The sequence below is a fragment of the Panicum hallii genome, chromosome 9 (genome assembly GCF_002211085.1).
Source record: "Panicum hallii strain FIL2 chromosome 9, PHallii_v3.1, whole genome shotgun sequence".
NCBI classification, from domain to species: Eukaryota; Viridiplantae; Streptophyta; class Magnoliopsida; order Poales; family Poaceae; genus Panicum; species Panicum hallii.
Window position 1 is genome coordinate 33,048,617 of NC_038050.1, and position 20,356 is coordinate 33,068,972.

General features: G+C 46.2%; 1 protein-coding gene across 1 annotated transcript; it reads left to right on the forward strand.

The window, feature by feature from the left end:
• Nucleotides 1–8,250: 8,250 nt before the first annotated feature.
• LOC112877504 (transcription factor ILI7) lies at nucleotides 8,251–8,882 on the forward strand. Its single transcript, XM_025941821.1, has 2 exons — nucleotides 8,251–8,382; nucleotides 8,478–8,882. Exons 1-2 carry the CDS (start codon nucleotides 8,251–8,253, stop codon nucleotides 8,628–8,630), a joined length of 285 nt encoding a protein of 94 aa, XP_025797606.1. The 3' UTR covers nucleotides 8,631–8,882.
• The last annotated feature ends 11,474 nt before the right edge of the window (nucleotides 8,883–20,356 follow it).

Genomic DNA, 20,356 nt, shown 5'->3' on the forward strand with positions numbered 1-20,356 from the left:
GAAGATCGGGAGTTTCGCACCCCGATCGGCGCAATTGCAGAATCAGATCTCCTAGCTCAACAACTACCACCAAACCCTCAAATACAAAGGCTGCAATACCTAACCCAGCGCGCGCTCATGCAACTTGATGGGCACCCAATGTGATGAGGATATCACCACCAACGATATATCCACACCTACACTAGCATCTACTTTGCCAACACCACTTGGTCCTATTACTCGCGCTCGTGCTCGTCAGCTTACCCATCAAGTAAGTTCATTCTTAAGCTCAGGTGTATCATATTTAGACAATGGAGACACGCACACTCTTGTTTTACTCAGAAATAATGGATTGGATCAAAAGGGAAGAGGCATCGCAAAGGCTGGATTCGGACTGCAGGACAGACACGACATGTGACGGCCGCCACGACTTCTTCCGAACTCTATTTTGGACGTTCAAATACTTCCTGAAAAGTTTCTCAAATCTACTTTCCAATGGATCTGGAATTACCTCCATATCTGTTCGGAGTCAACCGTAATCGTCGATTTACTACAGAGTCCTTTTCAGCCCGCGGTGCTGCGTCACTCTATTTTGGCCCAATGGACCGAATATCAAGTTGAGTCCAATTCGGACGCGTCCTAGGGTTGGGATACGACCCCCGCACCCTTGTGGTCGTTCTTCCACTTCCTTATAACTCTTAGCCACCGTCAAGAACACTAGGGTTTTGTTAGATGCAAATTTAGCTTTTGCTACTTCCTTGTAGGCGTGCGTGCTGATCCAGCCGCCCATCTACTTATTTTCGGAACCCCACCATATTTGAGATTCAGTTTGAGATCTTCAATTAAATCTTATATTTTCAGTACTTGTTGTGCTTGTTCTTGCTAGTTCTTCAATTGCTTGTAGGACGAGTGCCCTAGTGGGCGGGTGTCGCGCTCCACAAGATCGCGGCAACCATAGAAGGTGGTGTATCGGTTGCTAAGACGCAGCATTCTTGGAAGGCTGTAGTCGGACCGTGAACGTCATCTCCTCCATCAATCGAGTTATCCCACGCCTCTCATCGAAAGATCAGGAACAAATCCTAGCGGACTCACATCACAATATCCTCAACTTGGAACACGCTCTCGAGACCTAAGCGCCATGGTAACTCTGCGCAGGTCAGTCGCACCACTGGAGGAGGTTTCGGATCTCGGGGGAACGACAATCGCCAGCGCAACCAGGACAATCCAATCAGCCACAGCAATCGCCAAGGCCAGCAGTCTGCGCATGGCAACGTTGAACAAGAGGTGCAACAACCGAAGCGCCCACCCCGCAGCCGGCATGACCTAAGGCCTTAGGGCGAAATTCCACCTGAGGCCAGCCTTCTGAACGCTCCTACGACTGATCTAAGGTAGAAGATTAACGACGGTCGCGACGCGCGGCGCATTATCGAGGCAAGGAGAAGGGACTGACTCGACAGATATCAAGATATCGACAATAGTGACCGCTTCCCTGCTTTCACCTCCAACATCACTGAGAAATCCTACCCTAAGGATTTTAAACTAGTCGGCATCCCCAAGTACGATGGCAAGCAAGACCCGCACTAGTGGATTCATTGCTACTCCGTCGCCATCGAGATCTCAAGGGGGATCCAACTCCACCAAGGCACTCTACTTCCCAGTAGCCTTGGAATCCGCACCCCTCACTTGGCTCAAAAGACTTAAACCAAACTCCATCGACTCCTAGGAGGATCTCAAGAGGGCCTTCATCGACAACTTCCAGGGATCCATGATCCAAGCAGGTACATATCATGATTTATCCTAGGTTAAGCAGAAGTTGAACGAGACCCTGAGGTCCTATATCTGGCGGTTCTTCGAGATGCGAGCCATATCACCAATGTTACCGACGAGGATGTCATCCGCTGCTTCCAGAACGACCTTTTCTCGAAGCACACCTACCACGACTTCGGACGCAACCGCCCGATTACTGCCATGGAACCGCGCGACATGATGGCACGGTGGGCTGACTAGGAGGACGAGGAGAATGATTGTTTCCCTAAGCACAACAATGACAAACAGGGCAACAGCAACAACCACTTCGACAAAGGGCCAGCGGAACAACTCGGGGAATCCCCGAAAATGCAAGCCAGACCAAGAAGTCGCAGCTGTTGAGCACAATTAGCGGGGCAAGAAGTACGGATACGCATGAAATCGAATTAGGATAGCATTTTTTACCATATTTTAACTCGAATATGGATACGGATTTGGATATTCTCGAATACGAATGCAAAATGGATGGGTCGGGTTCGGATTTGAATTCGGATATTTACTCGATATATAGGATAACATTTAGCTATTTTTTATTGGTAGTTTTAGAATATAAAATTATTATACACGTAAAAACTATAGTATGACAATATAACAAAGATAGCGGGTCAAAAATAGCTTATTTATCAACAAATATTTTAATAAATAAATACATAAAAATAAAACTAGAAATAAAATATATTTTAATAAATATATAAAGAATTTTTATTAATATATAATAAAAAGTATAAAAGAATTTCACCCATAAATAGATAAAACAAGAATCTTCTTATATCTTTATTATAAAAATCAATAACATTGGTGATAGAAAATAAATATAACTTTTTAAATAGTTTTATTAAAAATGGATACGGATAGTGTCGGATATTGTTGAATAGGGATGTGGAATCGGGTAGAGAAAAATAGTGAAAATCAAATTCGTATGTATCCACTTTAGTACCACATCAGATTAGAATACGAATACGAATATCTATATTGATGGTTAAATAGATATGAATATCGGATATTTCGGATATCCACGTTTATATTTCCATCTCTAGGCAGCAGGGCACTTCGTCGTCGTCCCGCTTGCATTGCTAGGATGAATACCTTCTTTTAATAAAATCGGGCCGGGTATTCTCGTACAAGTCCGTGGATGGATGGACGATGCTGACCGCGTCCAGTCAACCTTCCTTTCCTCCTGTTGTCTTCCGTGTTCCGGGTAGGTGCGGTGACTGCGCCAGTGACGGCAGCCAGCCAGGTCGCACTCGCCCGAGACGCGCTAACGACCTGGCCCGCCAGCCCTCTCGGCTCGGCGCGTCGCAGCTGTTTGGTGCGTGCTTCTTCCTTCTTTTTCCCCTTCTCCGGTTCTCCCGCCGAACATCCGGGGCCCGAAGGGACAAACGGCCCACGCAGTATCTGTCCTCCTGCCTGCTTCACGACCCACCCACCCCCGGACAGGACAGTCCAGCCCACAGGAACAGTTAGGCCCACGAAGAGCCCGGAACTCATACGGCAGCCCTTCTCCGCCCGCCTCTCCGGCGAGGTCGTATCCCGTGACCGTCGGCCCCGCGCGCCGGATTCCGATGAACCTCCGTCCGTCTCAACTCCCAAGATGTCCCACGAGTGCTGGATGGTGTTCCGCTCCAGCTGATCGATCGACCTGCTTCACGGCATCGCCCCCGTCGTTCGTCAACTTCGTCAGCTGCCTGCGAAACCTTGGCTTTTTCCATATGAGGCTTAATCAGCTGCCTGCCTGCCGGTCTGCTAAGATTTTAAATCTCCGGCTATAGTTTCTGCTATCTCCGGCTATAGCTATCTAAGAGAGATTTAGTCTATAGCTATTTAAGAGAGATTTAGTTAAATTTTTTTATATATAACTTAGCTCACCGTTATACCCGGCTATAGTTTGTTTTTACACATTCATAGCTCCGGCTATTCGAAACATTACTGCCTGCCCTGACGAGCATGCATGTGGCACTGGCACTGGCAGGTAGTGTAGCAGGAGGAGCTGTACTATATCCGCGACGACGCAGCTCCATCCTCATCCTGCCATCCTCTGTCCCGTCGCCATCCCGGCGCGCGACGCGGCTGCAAACGTTTTCCGCGTTCCCAACATCAGTGCCTAACTAACCAAACTACATTCATAAAAAACAAACAAACAAAAAGTACCAAACCGATTGGAAGAAAAGAGAGCAAGATCTGTGGTTCATTCGAACAAGATGCGAACACAGTTGCATTGTGGCCCTCAGCAAAAAGCCAAACAAGCTAAGATCGACCAACAGCAGGCGCGGGTCAGTCGTTACGTTGGAGCAGCTAGCGCTTGCATCCGCGGCGCCGAGGTCTCTGATGAACCGTGCATACGTATACAGTGCTCGTATCTGCAGCCCTGTTCCCCTGGGGCTAGCTCACTTCACTGTCCCCGCGCGCGCGCTCTGTGTTTGCTGTTTCTGAAATCTATCTGAACCGGATTCGGACGCACCTCTCAAACTCAGCTAGTGAAGCTTGTATCCTTGACCGTGGACGGTGGACGTACAGTTGCCGGTTACATACCACTCCACTCTCAATGATTGCCTCATTACCATGACGATTCAGATGGATCTACCTCTACTGCGTGCTCCTGTTGGACGCGGATCATTCCTGAACTGGACACCCCAGCTCCTCCCACCATCAGCGTCCTTTTCACATGATGTACGTACGACTCGCCACCAGATTTCTATCAGATTGCTGCACACAAAGAGACTCTCGGACACCACTTCGGCAGTCTCAGATTCGGAGCTGCAGGCGCATGTGAGCAACAACCTAGCGTCGCCCCTGAAAGGTGAGGCGTCATGTGATCCCTGCACTGCAGGCATCTCTTCTCTTGCTTCATAACGAGACGAGCAGGTGACTGATATCGCCTTTCCTGATTGTTTATTGGCAGGGCATGTTGGTGCTAGCTGCTAGCTAGCCAGCAACTACTAACTGAGTAACGGGGAATTCAATTACCACGCATCATGTTCACTCGAGCATCGCATCTGTACGGCGCTCGATTCATTTCTAGGCTGCTGGTAACTGAGCCGCCAGGGTCCATGTGCGAGCATCTCCATCAGGCTGCATGCTTTGGTGATCCAACATCGTACTGTCATTGATTATATTGTGCAGAGTGATCTACACGGCATGTGGCGTTAAGCTCCTGGGACGACACACACAACAACAACAAAACCTTAATGCGTGGAGCAAGGGTTGGTTAAAATGGTTCTCCTAACAACTCTTGCAGTTAATGTTAAGTTAATTGATCTATACACATAATATGGACATGATACTATTACTGTCTCCAATAAGAAAATTTAACCATAAAAATATGATGTTAGTACAAAATCTTCTAGGATTATTCTTCATGGAAGCATTTGTATAGATCAGAGGTTGGTCTTGAGGAAGTTCATTTTGAGCTCACAAATTCTAAAATCATCATATTTATGTTGCATTGCTCCGGACAACAACAGTCTACAAAGTTACAGGGCTACGAAGAGGAGTGGGGAATCACACACAGTGAAGACAACCATGGGAGCATATACTACATATATAGATCAACCCTCAAATCTGAGTCGTTATTGTTCATTCCAGCAGCTGGTAGGGATCTCCTGTGAATTTAGTATTCAGGAGACAGGCAGAACTTTCAGTGCTTGCATTGCATATTCGCTGTGATTGGCTGGCTGGCAACTTCATCAGATCCAGATTATTAGTTAATAAATCCAGCGCTGATGCATCATCGCGCTGCAGGGCCCGTCCAGTTTCGCTCTCGTCGCATCCTAGATCTCCCTCCTTTCTTCAGGCTCAATGATCACGCATATAATAAGGCAGGAAGCTACTGTTACAATAATCAATCAGATAGTCCAAAGGAATCAAATGGTATCAACCAAGCAAATAGCTAGCCAGATAATTCTGTTTAAAGAAACCTAGCTCAGCTCAGACAGATTGGTCCAGCCAGTGCTCGTGCAGATGCGTTGACTGGTCAGAACTCGATGCTTCCACACTGGACAAGTCTGACAAGCTCTATTACATTATATGCGGAATTCTGATCATGCAGATTCTTCGCCTTTTGGAAAAGCTGGTGAAAATAGGCTCTGATTATTCCGCTTGTTTAGTTTATTCTTGTATCCCGCTTACTGGTAAGCTGCTGTTGCAGAGTCTGTTCATTGATAGGAAACAAAGCCTCACCACTGCAGCCCAGCCTGTTCCCTCTCAACTGTAACTCCAAATAAACCTGTTTCAAAACAAAAGAAAGACCAGTTGTTTTGCTACAAATTTTCGCGGTCACCGAGACGGTGCGGCCGTGCGGTAAACACGAGCAATGCCCTGGTACTCAGCAAAAAAACTGGTTCTGTTATGAACCCTAGCTGCTGGATGCCTGGATCCCGGTGTACTGAAAGTACTAAAAAATCGCATGTTCAGTGAGACCCAGCCGCCGCAACTTTTTATTCAGAGACCAACCCGAACTGATGCCACGATCAAATCGGCACAGCACCGTGGCGCGGCCGGCGGGGCTCCCACAGGCCACAGCACGCATCGCATATGGGCTTGTCGACGAACCACCGGCACCGGCGTTCAATGCCTCCCAGTGACAGGATCGGAGCGAATTCATAGCACGGCCGCCGCCGCCTGACCGCTCCCAGGACACGGCCACATTGTCCTGTCAGGCGCCGCGAGACAGCGGCCGTGGCCGCGCGCGTGCCAGCCGATCCATCCATCCATGGACGGGCGCGCCCGGCCGGATCGGAGGAGGAGGCGATCGAGAAGCGACCAAAGACCGGTCGCCGTCGCTGCCACTGCGCAAGCCTGGTCACCGATCGCGCACAGTAACAGGAGACCTACGTGTAGGTTTCCTGCCAGGGCTACGTCGTCGTCTCCCTGGATCACGCATGCTCCATGCGCAAGAACGTCAACCGACATTGTGCAGTCTACAGGGACTAGAGAAAAATCCTGTCGCATCGTTGTTGATGCATGCTGCAGGCGAAGTGGAGGAGGAGGAGAAGAGTCTGCACTCCTCCGGGCTGCTTTGAGCAATCCGTCCGGGTGAATATAATGATCATTTCATATGAAACCCAGCAGCACAGCACGAGGCGCTGCCGGCTACGTGTACGTACACCCCAGGAGGCGGGCCGTGGCCCAGGAGAGCCAACACTAGCTAGCCGGAGGGAAAATGTCAATAACATCCTGCCATAAACTTTGTCCTCTTCAGTATGGTAGCATATATAGCTTGCTTTTTTACCAAGAGCCAACGCTGATTATAAATTGACATCATGATTTTGCTTCCTATATATTCGTGCGCCGTTTCATCAACTAGTGGAAATAAATCTCATGGTCATATAGTATGTAAACGGTCGCCTCTGCGGCTCTGCTACTCAACTATATAAAGGCCAAGCTTAAGACTGCTTCCTAAATAATCTTATGGTAAATGGTCCTTATCTGGTCTAAGATTGACTACTAGTATCCGGCGGCCTCGTTTTTCTTGGGGACATGTACCCAACATCCTTGTATATAGAGTCACCTCGCCTTTTTAAGTGATGTGGTAGCATGTATACATAGTCTGCTTCTCACTTTTTCATCAGCATGATTGGATCAAACAAAAACCGCAACGACAGTAAATGATAGGGCCCTAAGTGTATGCTCAATAGGCGCGTCAACGAATGAACACTTGTTAGTGGAAAGAGCTACAGTTTCTGTACACATTACTTGGTAATTCTAAGGGCCACGAGCACCCGAATGTTCTCTCCTGCCCCGCTGCCCTATTGCTGCTTGCTGCCGTCACACCAAATGCCTTCACGACTTGGGCGAGTAACTCCACACTACGTTCTAATTACATGTCTTGTCCTTGTTCCATCACCACTACTGGGCCACTCCTTGTTACGAGTCGCCACATCGTGGTGCACCCTTTCTTTCTCATTCACGGCGGCTCTTACCATCAGATCTATTGCCTCACTAACTCAACGCTGTGAACGCCCCCAACCTGACGGCATTCCTTATCAAAAAAAACAACTGACCACCCACTATTCAGAATAGCTGTTCTCTTGTCCTCCCCCTTTAATTTGGTGTCAGCAGCAAGCCAGCAAGTGAATGGAAGACGACGGCCGCACTGTGACGCTGCGCCGCCGCTATCTTAGCTTGCTTCCAGTCAGTGTCTCTCTGGCTCTCGAGGCTTCTCTGCAGCCACCACCACCACCGCGCGCGCGCGTCTCCCTCTATTTAACAACCGGCACCTGCCTGCCCGTTCCAACCTCCCATGCACTACACTACCAGCTCACGGCCGGCCGGTCTTCTCCCTCTCGACTAGTCTCTCTATACTACCATCACCGTCGCTTCGATCATCTACACTCCTGTTGCCTAGCTCCGATCCACTACTTGCCTCCTCGCTCTCGGCCTAATCTAGCTTTGTCTCCTCCCGAGCGCACACGAGCCTTTTGCAGACACCCACGGGCACGCATTGCGCGATCATTGCCGACGGGCAGGATGTCGAGCCGGCGGTCGCGGTCGAGGGCGTCGTCCGGCGGCGCGTCGCGGATCAGCGACGAGCAGATCAGCGACCTCGTCGCCAAGCTGCAGGCGCTCCTCCCCGAGGCCCGCCTCCGGAGCAACGACAGGGTACGTAACCCTGCTCATTCAGAGCAATCAACAATGGTGGTGGTGAGCTGGTAGTTAGATGATGGAGGACGACGCTTATGCGTGTGTGTGTGCAGGTGCCGTCGGCGAGGGTTCTGCAGGAGACGTGCAGCTACATCCGGAGCCTGCACCGGGAGGTCGACGACCTCAGCGACCGCCTCTCCGAGCTGCTCGCCACCGCAGACGTCAGCACCGCGCAGGCCGCCGTCATCCGCAGCCTCCTCATGTAACGTAGCCGCCGCCGGCACTCAGGCCAGCCGGCAGCTAGCCCTCGGAAGTTAATTTGTAGCTTATATTAGGGAAACAGAACGAGAGAATGTTTTTGGTTAATTAAGATCACCGGCTGCGTACGTTAATAAATCTTTTACTAGAGTGATCAGTTAAATAATTGAATTTTACTACACCTACTGCTAGTTCCTATATATATGTAACTTGGACCATAGTCTCTTTTTGCGGTGAAATTTTGCAAGTCCTGTGTGCAATTTTTCCTGTGCCAGATGGAGCCACTGATGACACATGCTCTGCCAGTGTGCTCTGGTAACATGACTGTCTGTCTTTTCTCAAGAAAAGATTCCAACATTTTGGGTGTGTTCGATTTCCTCCCCTCTAAAGTTTAGACCCGTCACATCAAAAAGAATCTTGCTATTTAGAAGTATTAAATAAAATCTATTTTTTTAAACTTTTTGCTTAGATGGGTGCTAATTCGCGAGACAAATTTAATGAGCCTAATTAATCCATAATTTGCCACAGTGATGCTACAGTAATCATCCGCTAATCATAGACTAATATAACTCATTAGATTCATCTCGCGAATTAGCCCTGGGGTTCTGCAATTAGTTTTGTACTTAGACTTTATTTAATACTTCTAAATGACAAGATTCTCTTTGATGTGACACCTCTAAACTTTAGACCCTAGGAAATAAACACACCTTTTGTCTTGTTTTCTCTTGCAAGTTGCAACTTCAGGGATCGAGTTTGTTATTTATGACTTATTTATTTTTGATCCTTCAGCAACTCTAGGGAGTTTGTTATATATACAAGTGGTGGGGGTTCCTTTTTAAGAAAGACACTCAAAAAGTGCATATTTATTAAGAAAAACAGTAGCCAGTGCAAAAAGGACAACTTGACACAAAACAACATCTAAAAAAATAAAATTAGGATCCAAAAAATATTTGAAGCGTCCCCTCATCAGAGGTGACTAAATGTGATACAAATATCAGTCCTAGGAGGCTGATAACACATTTATTACATCAGATGGTTTGTTACCGTACAAACCGTCGAGTTAGCGGGCACTGAAGCGCCACTATCAAGAGGACAACATAAGGACTACAAGCCAAACTAAAGTGCCAACCAAATCTAAGATAACATTAGAGTCTTGTGCCATGGTAAGCTTCCTGTGGAGACCCTAAACCACAGACAAGGTTGGGTGCAGGATGGTGACCTACTCGACGTCTTCAGGAACGAAGTTCGGATCCTCCTCCGTAAAAACTAGGCAAGAGTGAGTACATACGTACTCAACAAGTCCAACCACACCCACGGAGGGGATAATAAAGATCATGCACAATATATATCAAGGATAAGATTAGGGTTCGTTTGCGATAAAGCAAGATTTTACACATGCAAGGTTTCATTTAATAAAAGAGTTTTCTCAAAATATTTTTGTACTAATCCAATAATAAGTGGGGTTGATCCTACACAAAGAATCCAAGTTTTAATGCTACCGGACTCCACATCCACAGTAGCTCACGGCACAGCTGCCGGACACTTTCAAAACAACTCACGCCACGAAACCAACCATCCCAAAATATCTATTGAAGTGACCATGCCATAACTCATCCAATACCGTGGACACGGCTATTTGAACAGATTTTACACTCTGCAGAGGTTGTACACTTTACCCACAAGTAGGGTACCGCACTACGAACACCTTAGTGTCGCTACGGATCCTGACAAAGCCATTACCCACCTTAGCTGAATCTAACTAGCCAACATGGAAGCATCCATGGGGTTAATGACCTATCAACAAAGTCATAACCGGGACATAACTCACACAGATCATAATCCTTCTCCATGATCTCCCGTTGCTCACCAGCTCTCCTTTTGGCTAGCAGAACAACTAGTTGGGTTTATGCTAAGCCGTTGCCCACACAACGGTCGAGTGGTTGTACGATAAGTGGGTTAGGCAAGATGACACCTCAGTTCTCCTTACATTGACAAGATGGACATCTCCCAACCATGCTCAACCACAAAGGTACAAGCTCACCAGTAGCATTTCATATAGGAAACACCGTCCATCTCATCAGGTTATATCTTTCTTTTATTTTCCCGAAATCCCATTTTATCTTTTAAAACACTCACACCTTTATTTTCGATAAAGCGCATTGTGGTCATGGTTAAAATATAATAAAGAGAATATAAGGTCCTAAGCATCTCTAGCAGTAGTTAACATCCAACAGAGCAAATCCTATATAGATATTAATCTAGGTCATCAAGGAGTAGCCATAGCAATCAAGCGGTGGCTTGCAATAAAATAATGCATTTTATAAAACAGGCCAATAGGTTGTGTTTATAAAACTGGGATAAATATGCATCAAAGAATGGGATTGGACTTGTCGTCCTCAAAGCCTTCTGGAAGCTCCTCTTCGAGGTACGGGTCTTCGGGCTCTGGCTCGCGGTCCTGCTCCTCCTCGGTCACACCGTCGGTTACGACACACAAACAATCACACAATAAAAACAAAGTTCGCCGACGAGCTTAAAAAAAAGAGAGGGAAATAGAGAGCTTTGATTAAAAAATAGAGAAGACTATTATATTTGTCGGATGTGGATCTTGAGACTTGGAGAGAATATTTGATGCATTGTGGAGTTTGGAATCGATTCGAAACAAAATGTCGCATGACCTGATGAGTTAAAGGTCATTTAGGGAGTAGTTTAAAAGGGCGAGGACCTATTTGTAATGAAATAAAGAGATAGAAGGAGTTCTGGTTAAATATTTGGGAGAGGGAGGTGGAGGGCTGCGGACTGCATAAGGAGGAAAAGTGGAGGGGGTTATGCACAAGTCTGCCTTGCTTCTTCCTCAAGACAGAACAGGAGGGGGAGGGGAACGGTAGGAGGGGGGTGGCTAGGCCATGGGCGCCGGCCCCCTGGTGCATGGCAACGCTCAGGGAGGAGGGAAAAAAGGAGAGGAGGCCGAGGGGGTCTGATTCCGACCCTCACCTCGTGCGGAGACGGTCTACGGCCCACGGAGATGGGTGGTGGCCGGCAATGGTGAGCGGCGGCGGTGAGCTGCAGCGCGAGGTAGAGGAGGGGAGGTGCTGGGCGGTGTGGGTGGAGTGAGGGGCGGCTCGGGGGCTGATTTATAGGCTGGGATGGAGAGGGGAGATGGCCGGCATGGGAGGGTCACGGGCAGTACGGGAATGTGACAGTTCAATTATTTGTAAGCTAGGCATATTATTTGTTAGTGTGAAGTATGTGCTTGTTAGTGTAAAGCTTGTGTGTGTTTATGTGAAGCTTTTGAAAATTTAAAATGCAAGTAAAAGGGGTATTTTTATAGTTACGGAAAAACTAGGGTTGTTTTTGCAAAATGTTTTTGGATGGGAGGTAATTTCTTAATAAGGATGTTTATATAATTTATGAAAATACAAGTCCTTTTATGTAAATTAGTTGAAGTATAAAAGTAATATCCAAAAATTACCAAGGGTCAAAGTGAAAAAGGTGAAAGTAATCATTACCAGCCTTAAATGCTTGCAAATAAGCCCAAAAGTTCATAAGATTTATACCATTAGGACAAAACTTATGTAATTTTTAAGTTGAGAGCAAAATGGTAAAATAACACAGTGTGCTTTAGGTTTCTGAGCTTGAGCCCTAAAGCAAAGTTATAGGATTTTAAAAGTTCTACAACTTTTATTTTGACCATTTTCTCATCAGAGCTTTGGATTAGTGGGAAATTTCCATTTACAATAAAGTCCCTGAGGTTTTTGCTTTTTCCAACGAAGCCCCTCGGACCCCTCTCTCTTCTTCCTCCTCTGGCACCTCCTCTGCTTCGCCCGCTGCTCCTCTGCCGCCGGTGTCAGCGCCGCTTCCCCGGCCATGTGCTGAGCCTCGGCCGCCCCCCGGCGCCACCTCCAGCTCCTAGCTGCTCCACGCGTCGACCCCAACCCGAGCGCCGCTCTAGCTCTTCTTGCTGGCCCCCTCGCCGAGTGCCACGTTACCTGTGGCACTGCCATTGCCGCCCGGTCTCGCCGGCACTTCTGCTCGCCGCCCACCGCGTCAACGCAGCCACCCAGGGCCGCGGCATTGCGCCCTTTCCACTCTCCTCTATCTCTACGGCCTATAAAAGGCTGGTTCTAGCTCACGGTCGCACTACCAGAAACCACCGTTGCCCTCCACTGTTGCTGCTCAACCATGCCACGCTGAGCTCGCCCTTCGGCCTCTCTTCTCTCGAGCTGACCCCCAAAATCGCTTGCCCCCAGCTCCTTGAAGATCCTCCACCTGTTCCCCATCGACCCCGCTCGCTGGAGCTCGCCGGAGCACCACTGCCACCATTGGCAAGTTACTGTCACCGTCGTCGGTCCTCCTCCAGCCACCCTGGTGTCAACCGAGCCCATCCAAAGGTAGCCCTCGTGTCCCTCATGCTCCCCCACCTATCCCTCGCCTCCGGGAAGCACCCTATCACCGGAATCGGGCTCCCTGAGCTTTCTCTGTTCCAAAAATCGCGACCAGGGACCCCATACAACAATAGGAATAATTCCAGGGACCTATCTGCACATACCATGACTCAGATGAACAGTATCGCACTGGACCTTTTTGAAATCTTTGGCTGAAACTTTGAAAAATCGTAGTAAATCATAGAAAAATCAGAAAAATACCAAACTAGTTTTGTTGGAATCCTTAAGTAAAATTCGACTACTTTTATGTAGAAAGTTTGAGCTGTAGGTGTATAGTTTCTGCTGTAGATTAAATATTAGGAAATGAGTGTTTTATTTGTATCTCGTGTTATATGCATGTGTTGTGGCTGATTTTTGGAACTTAAGTTGCATGCTTCATATGTAGGTCTGTGTAAACATTTAGAGTACTTTACTACTCATTTACTTAGATTTCGAGTACTTTTATTATATGTTGATGAAATGCTTAAAATTTTAATTAAGGATGTTTCTGTTAGTATTTGTAATTGAAATTTATACCATAACTTCCTTTTTGCATATTTAATACATGGTAAAAATGTTAGGATTATTAGTAGGCCATACATCAAGTTATGAATTTATGCTTGTTTTCAATGAAAATTCATGGATAATAGCTCTAATTCATGAAAAATTATGAAAATATTTTAAGGTGTTGCCCTTGAATAGTGTAACCTGTTCACAATATTTCAGAATAAGATATTGTGTATATCTATAGTTATAAACAACTCTTAATCTGTTAGTGCTATTTTTGTTTATTTTTGTGGCATAGTTTCTGTAAAGATAAAATCTTGATAAATTTACAGTAGTTTAGTTATAGGACAATAATTACCTAGTACAACTTTTAACCCAGTGTTGCAGTAGTTTGATCTATAAAAATGATTCATGTTTTGCACATGATTTACTTACCTTATTCACTCTAATTTTGTTGATGCATAAAATATTCTGAAAAATTTAGGATAAATTTGTTTCTGATAACTCTTTGTATCCTAATTTAAATGGTATTAGAATCCATTGCTAACTTAGGACTTATCTAATTAATCAAAAGCTATAATTCTTAATTAGTAATAATCTAAGTTCTTTTAAGAAATAAGTTAGCTTGTTGTGCAAAGTTAATAGTGATGTTTAATGTACTTAGTCTGGTTGTATCAGATAGATTAGTCTCTGTTAGATCTGTTTAGCATAACGGTTGTCCAACCGATGCCCTTCCTTAGATATGTTCCTACGTCAGCTAGTTCGCCGATACTTTATTCCTTGTATCGGCTAGTGTCGATGCAGCCTTCCGTTATATTTTACATCGACTGCCCCATAGCCGATCAATCTGGGGTGCCCATACAATCTTAGGGTTCTTGCTATCGGCCGATCCAAGCCGATTCTAGTTGTTTTCCATATCGGTCAAGTATGGCCAATCAACCCTTAGTTTTCCCATCCTTATCCACACGCTTCTATTAGCCGATTTATCGGCTAGAAAATCGGCTATATACCTATCGGTCATGTACCCTCAACCACACTCCAATTGGCTGCACATCTGTAAAACATATCTTCATCGGCACAAGCCCATCAGCCACATCCTCTTCAGTCCAATTCCGCACTTGTGGTCTCATCAGCCAAGTCCGATATTAGTGTTCTGTTCCACCTAGTTCTTGTAGCAGGTCTGATTTAGATGAACCCATCGGCTGTACGTCAATTGATTATTATACTAACGTAATCAAGTCGATGCAACCACACCTAGTTACCTAGGGTAACACTTAAGCACATCTCAGTTACGCACAGTTAGTGCAGAGTAGGACAATCAGCTGCACGGCTGATATTGCCCAGTAGATATAGAAGAACGTTAAGGATGGAAATCAGTTACACAGCTGACCCACCAATCGGCTGAACACGCCGAGGCCAAACCGTACGAATACATAGTTCGACTAGTCTACCAATACACTGATCGGCTACTTTGTGCCGATTCACAAATCTAGCACATGCGCACATATCAGCTCGGCTGATGTTCACACTCTCGACTAGTTTACCAAAGCTCAATCGGATAGTTACATGTCACACGAGTCGAGTAGTTGTTGCACAATCGGCTACTTCCAATATTGAATAGTTGCATACACTGATCGACTAGCGTGCCGATGTTCACAGATCGACTAGTTTGCTAAAAACACAAATTGTCTAAGCCGATGCACGCCGTGATCAGCTAGACATCCGGTTAGATGACATATCGGCTACCCCTGCCGAAACACACCACCACAGATCGGCAAGTTAGCACAGTAAGAATCTCTGTTAGGCACAGCCGATACAGCTTTAGCCAATCAGCTAGCACCAGTAAACCTCCAATCGGCTAGACCTGATGCACATGAATCGGTTAAGGCCAAGGCCAATGCACCAACCAATCGAATAGACCAAAAAAATGCTGATAATCCAATCGGTAAGATCTTTCCTTGTTCTATCCTCTAAGTATTGTACCTTTAGCGTTCCTATCCATATCAACCGTTTTAACCTCAGGTGAACCCAAATCGGCTAATCCCCTCTAATCATACACAGAGACCGCTCCTGCCGATTTCTCTTCCAAACCAAAATCAGCAGATTTCCTAATACTATGTAAGATAGCTCCCTCATTTGCCAATTCTATCGGCTAAACCCTGTTATTTTCAATCGGCTCTATTGTAACCTTCAACAAATAGCCGATTTTAATCAGTTGTCCAACTAAAGCTCTACCCAAGTTAGTTTCTGATCTTTTTTATTGTTATATGAGTAGTATGTTAAATGAGTGTTGGATTGCAACTTTATCGTAAGGTAAAATAGTTTCATGTGCACACTTTGAATGTAATATTGCATTGCATGTAGATACGACTACTTCCGCAAGCGGTACCTACAAGATCTCCCAGGAGTCTGCAGAGGATGTTTCTAAAGACCAAAGGAACATCACCAAGGGATTATCTGAAGCTCCGAACCAAAGTTCGGAAGATAATAATACTAACATCCCTGACTCCAGCCCCACCAGTAAAGGCAAGCCCCAGTGCATAACCCAGTATTTCAAATTATTACATTTATGCAATCCTATATGTATATATTATATCTTGCATTAAGTCTAAGAATTGGAATGGAACCCTAGATGCATAAATCCTAGGAACCAATGTATTGTACCTGGGTCCTTATCGCATAGATGCTCTGCTAATAGGACCGGTAGAAGTCGGGTGATTTCCAGTCACTCGCGCGATATAGGAATTGGTTGTTTACAATTCTGCAATCACTATAAGGATGATGGACGGGGTTATGTGTAGTTTCATGGAAAGGAATGGTACCCCATCTGTGTTGAGGAATTTGGTTAAGGTCGCAGTGTGTGGTAGTGGCAGTTAAGCGTTTGAAAGTACTAGCCACATGCCGCGAAATATGGTAAGCGGTAAGCCTAGTAACCAATCGGCCCGGCAAGTGGACTCGTCCCCCACCACTCGACTTTTATTTTTATGTTTACACGCACCGACTGTGGGAGTATGTTCTGCAGAGCAGACGGGAATACGGTCATGTAGTCGCGCTACAGACGTATGTCTTGGATGTGCGTATGGTCCTGCAGTCGCTTGTGGTGGCTTTGTTCCACGACCCAGAATGAAAGGCAAACGGTTGCTTCGGAGCTATCGTTAGATGTTCCAAGCGTGTGAGTTAGGTTTACCTTGCAAGGGTTGAAATTGGATTCAGAATCGTCCGCTTCTCACGAGGATTGAGACTGCTTAACTCTTTTGCCACATAGAGTAACAAGAGCAATGTTGTTGATGAGTAATACTGATGCATGTTTAAAAAGACTCTACCTTGCTTGAGTAGTTATAGGTGCTTACCTAGAATGGTTAATGAAACTAGAATTTGAAAGCTAAAATATGAAAGTTAGATCATATTCTTTGTTGCTTTTCAGCAAAAGAAAATCAGAACCTCTCAAATCTTCCATAGTCTAGTTATGGGCTAAGTATACCCAGATGGCGGGTAAGCCTTGCTGAGTATTAGTATACTCAGCCTTGCTAGTTATATGTTTTTCAGGTAATATCCTTGAAGACCCTACTCTTTCCCTGTCTTGGCATTATGCTCTTCCAGATGGTTGGTCCGTGGAATGGGATCCGTCCTCGGCCAACACTGACGATATCGAGTGATGTCGTGCCCAGGCTTAGCATGATATCCATCTTAATGACGTGTTATAAATCGTCGCCTTTGTTTTTCCGCTGCCAAGAACCTTAACTTTAACGGTTTGTAATAATTTTACTAAACATGGAACTTAGTACTACTTTTGTAAACTCTTGTAATGTAATTCTTTGTGATGTAAAATATGATGGTGATTGTATCTCTGAACTCACCTTCGTGTGAGGTAACCTTATTCGATCCTGGAAGTAGGTGGTTTCATCGGGACTCTACCCGACAGGCCAAGGGGTTACACCGTTTGAAGTACGTTGGAGCCCCTGAGAGTGGACTTGCGTACTTGAGCCAGTGTAATTTAGGTTGGTTCTGCCACAGGGAACCTCGCCATTAATGGTGGCCGGGATTCTCGGGGACAAGGCGCAAGCTGCGAGGGCGAGGGGACGGGACAGAGACGGGCCGGTGTAGCAACGGGTCGCACGCTGGCTTGGCGTGCATGGGCAGCAAGCACGCAGCAGCACAGCGAGTAGCAGCGGCCGTGGTGTGATGCGGGCGGCGTGATGCGAGCGCGCGGGCACGGCCAGCAACAGGGGCAACGGCGGGTCGTGCACTTGCCTGTGCGTGCGCGCAAGGAGCGGGCTACAGCCCGAGCAGGCAGCAGGCAGCAAAGGGCAGAAAAAGAAAGAGGAAGCTAGCGTCGGAAAAAAAAGAGTCTGGGAAAAAAGTTAGAAGAGAGAAATAAAATGGATTTGAACAAAATATGAGAAAAGAAAAGAGGGGACACGCGCGCGGCACCGATGATCGCAGCCGGGCAGGCGCACGCGGCCGACCGCGACACGATGGTGATGCGACGGGATGTCGGGGCCGGTGGAAAAGGAAGAGGGACGGGCGGCTACGCGGAAAAAGACGGCTGCGCGATGTCGGGACGGCGGAAAATCGGGGGGTGGGCTTTGGGAGCTCGAGCGGCGGAAAAGGTTTAAAAAAAATTTAAGCAAGTGATTGGTAATGCAATTTAAATAAGATAAAAAATGGGGGCATTATAAACCTACCCCACTTAAAATAAATCTCGTCCTCGAGATTCGGTTGGCTCCTAAATAGATGGGGAAACTCTTTCTTGAGGGCATCTTCACGTTCCCATGTAGCTTCTTCCACTTCGTGTCTGCTCCACTGAACTCTGCAAATCCGTACTTTGGATTTTCTTGTTCTTTTTGTGATAGTGTCCAAAATCTTGACAAGTACTTCCTGGTACTGAAGATCTGTCTGTAAATCTATTTCTTCTTCCGCCACACGCTCTTTCTCGGGTACCCTCAGACATCTTCTCAGTTGGGATACATGGAATACTGGGTGTATATCAGCCATTCCTTCTGGTAGCTCCAGACGGTATGCTACGGTTCCAATTTTCTTCTGTACTTGGTACGGTCCAATATACCGAGGGGCTAGTTTCCCATGTATCCGAAATCTTTGAGTCCCTCGAATAGGTGAAATCTTAAGATAGACGAAGTATCCTAGATTGAAGCTTATTTCTCGTCTCTTCTTGTCTGAGTAACTCTTCTGTCGAGATTGGGCGGCCTTCAGTTTTTCTCTAATTTTGGCCACTCTTTCTTCTGCTTCCTTTATGAGTGCGGGTCAACTAGGGCACACTCTCCAACTTCTGACCACATCAGGGGGGTTCTGCACTTTCTCCCATAGAGAGCTTCAAATGGTGACATGCCCAAGCTTGCTTGATAACCGTTGTTGTACGAAAACTCAGCATAGGGTAAACTTTATTCCCAATCCTTGCCATAAGTAAGGACACATGCTCTTAGCATATCTTCTATAATCTGGTTCACCCTTTCAGTTTGACCATCGGTCTGCGGGTGATAAGCCGAACTGAAATCCAACTTGGTGCCCATGGCCTTATGCAAACTTTTCCAAAATCTAGAGGTGAATTGGGTTCCTCTATCCGAAACAATTCTACTAGGCACACCATGCAGCTTCACGATGTTGTCCACATAGAGCCGGGCTAGCTTTTCTCCACCATAATTGGTCCGTACGGGTAGGAGGTGAGCGACTTTTGTGAGCCGGTCCACTATCACCCGTATGGAGTCATGTCCTTTCGGTGTCTTGGGTAAACCCACTACAAAATCCATTCCTACCTCATCCCATTTCCAAATCGGGATTGGTAAAGGTTGCTGTGATCCTGCTGGCTTCTGATGTTCGGCCTTGATTCTTTGGCAAGTATCACAATGGGCGACGAACCGTGCAATGTCCGCTTTCATTCTACTCCACCAATACTTTTGTCTTATATCCACATACATCTTGGTGGATCCTAGGTGGATGGAATATGCCGAGTTGTGGGCCTCATCCATAATAGTTTTCCGGAAGTCTCCTTCTTTGGGTATGCAAATTCTATCTTTGTACCATAAGGTTCCTTTGTCATCCACTCTAAAATCCGGTGCCTTGTTTTCTCCAGTATGCATGTGGATTTTCATCAAGTCCTTGTCTGAACCTTGGGCCTTTCTGATCTTATCCTCAAGAGTGGGTTGAACACTCAACTTGCAACTGGAACCATGGGGGGCGATGTGCACATTTAATCGTGCCATTTCTTCTTGCATGTGGGCATCCTTAGGTCCATAAGATTTCCGGCTTAAGGCATCTGCTACCACGTTTGCTTTACCAGGGTGGTAATGAATTTCCACATTATAATCCTTAACTAGTTCTAACCACCTACTTTGCCTTAAGTTCAAATCTGGCTGGGTGAATATGTACTTCAAGCTCTTATGGTCTGTGTAGATCACACACTTATTCCCAATCAGATAGTGTCTCCAAATCTTGAGGGCATGCACTACGGCTGCAAACTCCAAATCATGGGTTGGGTAACTCTGCTCATGAGGCTTGAGTTGTCGGGAAGCATATGCCACTACTTTCCCATCTTGCATAAGGACACATCCTAATCCTTGACGGGATGCATCACAATAAATGACAAAGTCTCGTTGAATATCCGGCAAGGTTAATACCGGGGCAGTTGTTAGTCTTCTCTTTAACTCCTGGAAGCTTCTCTCACATGACTCGGTCCATGCGAACTTCTTCTCTTTCTTGAGTAGTTCTATCATGGATCGGGCTATCTTGGAGAATCCTTCAATAAATCTCTGGTAATATCCGGCTAAACCGAGAAAGCTCCTAATTTCACT

Bases quoted from the DNA above. Each gene is read 5' to 3' on its own strand.
- LOC112877504 (XM_025941821.1), top strand. From the start codon at position 8,251: ATGTCGAGCCGGCGGTCGCGGTCGAGGGCGTCGTCCGGCGGCGCGTCG. The intron at 8,383-8,477 runs GTACGTAACCCT...GTGTGTGTGCAG, and splicing joins GCCTCCGGAGCAACGACAGG to GTGCCGTCGGCGAGGGTTCT.